At 43.4% G+C, this 4169-nt stretch overlaps 1 protein-coding gene across 6 annotated transcripts in view; it reads left to right on the top strand.

Moving 5' to 3' along the window:
* Positions 1-255: 255 nt before the first annotated feature.
* adcyap1r1a (adenylate cyclase activating polypeptide 1a (pituitary) receptor type I) overlaps positions 256-4169 on the top strand; it is a 29778-nt gene continuing 25864 nt past the window's right edge. For 2 of the 6 annotated variants that reach the window (XM_042106309.1, XM_042106299.1), the window contains exons 1-2: positions 256-711; positions 3983-4169. The exon at positions 3983-4169 is cut by the window's right edge and continues 5 nt beyond it. In XM_042106309.1, the coding sequence (XP_041962243.1) occupies positions 4133-4169 (37 nt within the window). In that variant the 5' untranslated portion in view covers positions 256-711; positions 3983-4132. The remainder of the gene's footprint in view (positions 712-3982) is intronic. The other 4 variants (XM_042106326.1, XM_042106318.1, XM_042106335.1 and 1 more) reach the window with 3 other exon arrangements.

Genomic DNA, 4169 nt, shown 5'->3' with positions numbered 1-4169 from the left:
GGCAACTTGTGTGAAAACGTGTTTCTGTTCAAAACAGGTTCCAAAAACCAATGCTTAGTTGAATGCCACAGATGTAACTACTCGCACAAACTTTTAAGTAAACTCATTTTATCTTTCGAGTCAGTAAATTCAAAATCCAGATAATTCCAATGGAAATAGACCCGCAGAGTGCACCGCTCCATCTCCCAGAGCAATGCGTGATTGTGCAATGAAGCGTTTTCATTGGCTGTCGATGTGCTCCTGGAGCGACTGGTCTGAGCAGTGAGGTGCGTTTCAATAACCTGAATGATATCATTACCGAGCGCTTGAGGCTACACGACAGATATTTTTTGTTTATTTTTCGACCCCGTACAAACAGGACCCCGGAGAATAAGGACAATAGGCTATCAACCCATCTCGGATTGCACTTCACGCCGCAAATGCATGAAATGTTATCATTCCAATTCTGCCATCTCCGTTACGCTGATATGCATTGCTAGAGTGCGAGTTTCTCGTAGCCTATTAAGCTATATTGAGCGTTCAGACATTGTTCGGCGCTACTTGCACACCCCCGTAGCGGAGAGCGGGCAGTGGAGAGAACGCTCTGCAGTAGCCGCACAACACAAGGCGATATTATCGACCTGCGTCTTACCAGAGAGGGTAGTGGGACCGAGACTTGGACACGCTGGATACGCTGAGTAGTCATCCCATAGGAGAATTACAGCGGTAATGGTAAGACCTATTATCTTAAAACATGCTGTTTACTGTTGGTTATTTGGAGTCACGATAACAGCCAGGAGTACACGCCGTTTCTCCTACACTTCATTTGCTTCATCGCGTTGAATAGAAATCTGCATTTAGCCATTCTCAGCGCTAACATTGAAATGTATTGGTGTGCATTGTTAAAGTATGGATCTTCTAGGACTTCTGTGTGGCGGTTGATTATTCTCATACTTACTGGTTGAATTCTCTCCCTGGAATGCTTCAATTATTTATGGGAATTAAAAAACAGCAGACGGAAGAGTCTCTGTAAAAAAAAGGCGCTATTAATAGGGCTTGTAACGCGGAGGAGAGGGCGAAGTATGTGAACGGCGCATTCGGGTTTTGCGGTATGTGGCGTTGGCACCCCATCTCTTGGGAGTGCTTAGGTAACAGTTGATGTTCCTGTTAGTGCTCAAAAACTGATTAAACGCTCCTGGGTACCATGAAGGTAACGTGATGTAGCCTACTGCGAAATGTGCCAAAAGGATTCATTTAGCTGACACAAACAGACAGCAATCGTGCCCTGCACGCAGTGCCTTGTCGAGACATATAGGCAATGCAATGTTGCAGTGTTTCTAGGATCGTTTATCTTACTGTATGCATTGTTTATTTGTTTTTTCACCTGTCAAAGACATGTCGTAGCCTAACACTAAAAGGACCAAATGCGGTGATTAATTAGCTTGCAATGCCTCAGAAGTTAATTGTAAATGTTCAATTAATTGCTAATTAGATTCTTGGACCCTGACTGTTTGTTTGCTCATTTGTTTTTGTTCATAATGAATGAAACACTTACATCTAGGCTACAATGTAGTTTGTCACACCCAGTCTGTCACATCCAGGTTGTGTGTTATTGGCGGTTTGCTTAATATGCAAATTGAGCATTTGGGTCTGAAACGATACAAATCATTCTCATTTGTTTAAGTGAGAAACATTTTAAACTGCCCGTCAGAAAATAGTGAATGACATGACTAGGCGTTGTCTGTTTGCATGCGTCCTGTAATTATTTTTCCATCTGATATTCATGTACAATTCACGACCTTTTTATCTTTTCTCATATCAAGCTATGCACAATAGCCCTAGTACACAGACGGTAATATAAGGGTGCTGTAGACTTTTTTCATATCTACCTCAATGCTTGGTGGCCTTAGTGCTGAATGAGTCACCAGAGAACTACCCTTCTCCTGCATTAAAAATTATTCAAGAATGAAATCGCCCCTCTCTCTTTTGGTCAAGAAGAAGCTGAAAGAGCATTGCTAGGGTTTCTTTTGTTTGAGGAATATATAGTAAGATTGTTATATGACACGAATGACCTTGGATTAGAGATTTGGTTGGAGCTGTTGTTTCTGTCCCATACATTGTGGAATAGCAAAAGAGGCAGGGTTAAAAAAAAGAATGCTTTTCTGATATATATGGGCCATTTCCCAAAAAGACTTGGGCTATTTCTGATGTGCTTCTGCACTGTGTTGTTTGTGTGTGTTTGATTACCACAGTAAAATTTACCATAGGAACTGAATTTATTTTTGGTACAAGCGGCTGCTTTAAGTCTTCATCAGACATGGCCTTTAATTGGAGTGGCACCTTTTTTTGAAAGTCTTCCCAGCAATATAGAGCTTAGAAGACAGAAGATGTGCTTGCCCTGCATGAAACTATCAATGGTCTAAGGAGGTTTAAAAATACCACACATCAAAACAGCTTGTTTTCGATCAACCTACAAGAATGTGGCCACGTCGTCTGTTTTGTCAGTCTCCCTCTAGCCGGCATCTTGAGTTGATGGCTGGGATGAAGGTCCAAAGATTGACCAACTTTGGTGTTGATCCACACACAAGTCTGTCCCAGAACCAGAGCCAGCAGTGATGTCAGATAAATGGTTCAGTTGTATTGTTCTGTGTCCCCAATTAGAGGCACAGCTCTCTTTAAAATATAGAACATTTCCCTCGTATGGAGTTGAGACTGAACACCTCAGCTGAAATAAAAAGATGAATAAAAGTAAGAAGCTTGCGTGGTTCCTCTTGTGGGTTTATTTCCTGGTAAATCTGGCAACATCCTTCCTGGACACTATACCCCATCTCTCTCTCTCTCTCTCTCTCTCTCTCTCTCTCTCTCTCTCTCTCTCTCTCTCTCTCTCTCTCTCTCTCTCTCTTTTTCTCTCTGTGTATGGTCTGTTATTATTTAATAAACCATCCGCAAGCTGGTTCAGAAGTAATTGGATTCGCTACTAGAAGCTAGAGATGGATATGTGAGTGTATGCTTGCTTGCGTGTGTGTGTGTGTGTGTGTGTGTGTGTGTGTGTGTGTGTGTGTGTGTGTGTGTGTGTGTGTGCTTTAGGGACTATCAGAAAAAAATGTAGGAGTACCATACAAATCATTCACAGTAGCTCAGGGCTGGCCTCTGCATTGAGACAGAATGTAGCCTGTGCAAGAGCGTGAGAGAGAATGAAAAAAGGTCTAATTTTTTTGTCGCAATGAGTCACACGTTTCTTTCTCATAAACACCAAGCCTTCCTGTCTGTGCAGCCTGTCACATTCTGGCATTTGTGCGCCCCCTAAACGATTCAAACAGCCTCTGATCGAATCAAATCACATGTTCCATTGATGAGACTGATGGAAATAGCACTTAAGCATAGAATGAAAAAATTAACGCAATGTCAAACACCCAGCACAACAAAACAGACAGCTGCTATCTGTAAATATAATCTCATGAGAGGACTACGAAGCTCAGACAGTGTGCGTGTGTTTCCCTCTTGTTTCTGTGAACCTTGTGTGCTTATACAGTAATGTGCAAAAGTGTGTTGGTATAAGTGTATCTGTGTGTCTCTGTGTGTGTGTGTGTGTATCTTTGTCTGTCTGTGTTTTTGCGTGCATGCATGTGTGAACATTCATTTGTGTGTGTGTGTGTAAGAATGCAGATGGGGTGAATATTAGCACATGCTGGCGAGCAGACATCCTCAGGAGCCAGCGGTAAGAGTGCCCTCCATGATGTTTTCACCCACTCTGAGGTTTTGTTTGGGCAGTGCGCACGCAGGGGTTCTGGCTTCTCTCAGGCCCCTAGCGCATAAACTTTCGCTGTCAGAGGGACAAACTGTCCACCCACACAGACCTCACTACCAAACACATGTCATATGGACAAATGTCCTGGATATACCAGGGACTGCAGCAGCAAAAAGCATTGGTCATGCATTACCTCGACAGCATTTGTTGTTGTTGTTTATTTTGAACTACCTGTTTACCTGTTTTTTTTTTCAGATCCTGTGAGTTGGAGGGGAATTAAGCGATTTGCTGAAGCAGAGGATCCGGTGAAGGAGAGAATCTAGCACTGAGCCGCGGTGAGGTGGCCTCTGCTGCCAGGACGTGAGTCAGTCTGCGGGGGGTCGCTGCTGAAGCCGAGCGGAGAAGATGAGCAGACACCTCCTGGTGGCAGTCCTCCTGTGCC

Source organism: Alosa sapidissima, chromosome 1, assembly GCF_018492685.1.
Source record: "Alosa sapidissima isolate fAloSap1 chromosome 1, fAloSap1.pri, whole genome shotgun sequence".
Classification (NCBI taxonomy): domain Eukaryota; kingdom Metazoa; phylum Chordata; class Actinopteri; order Clupeiformes; family Clupeidae; genus Alosa; species Alosa sapidissima.
The sequence above is the reverse complement of the archived record's forward strand: the minus strand, read 5'-3'. Positions and strand labels throughout refer to the sequence as shown.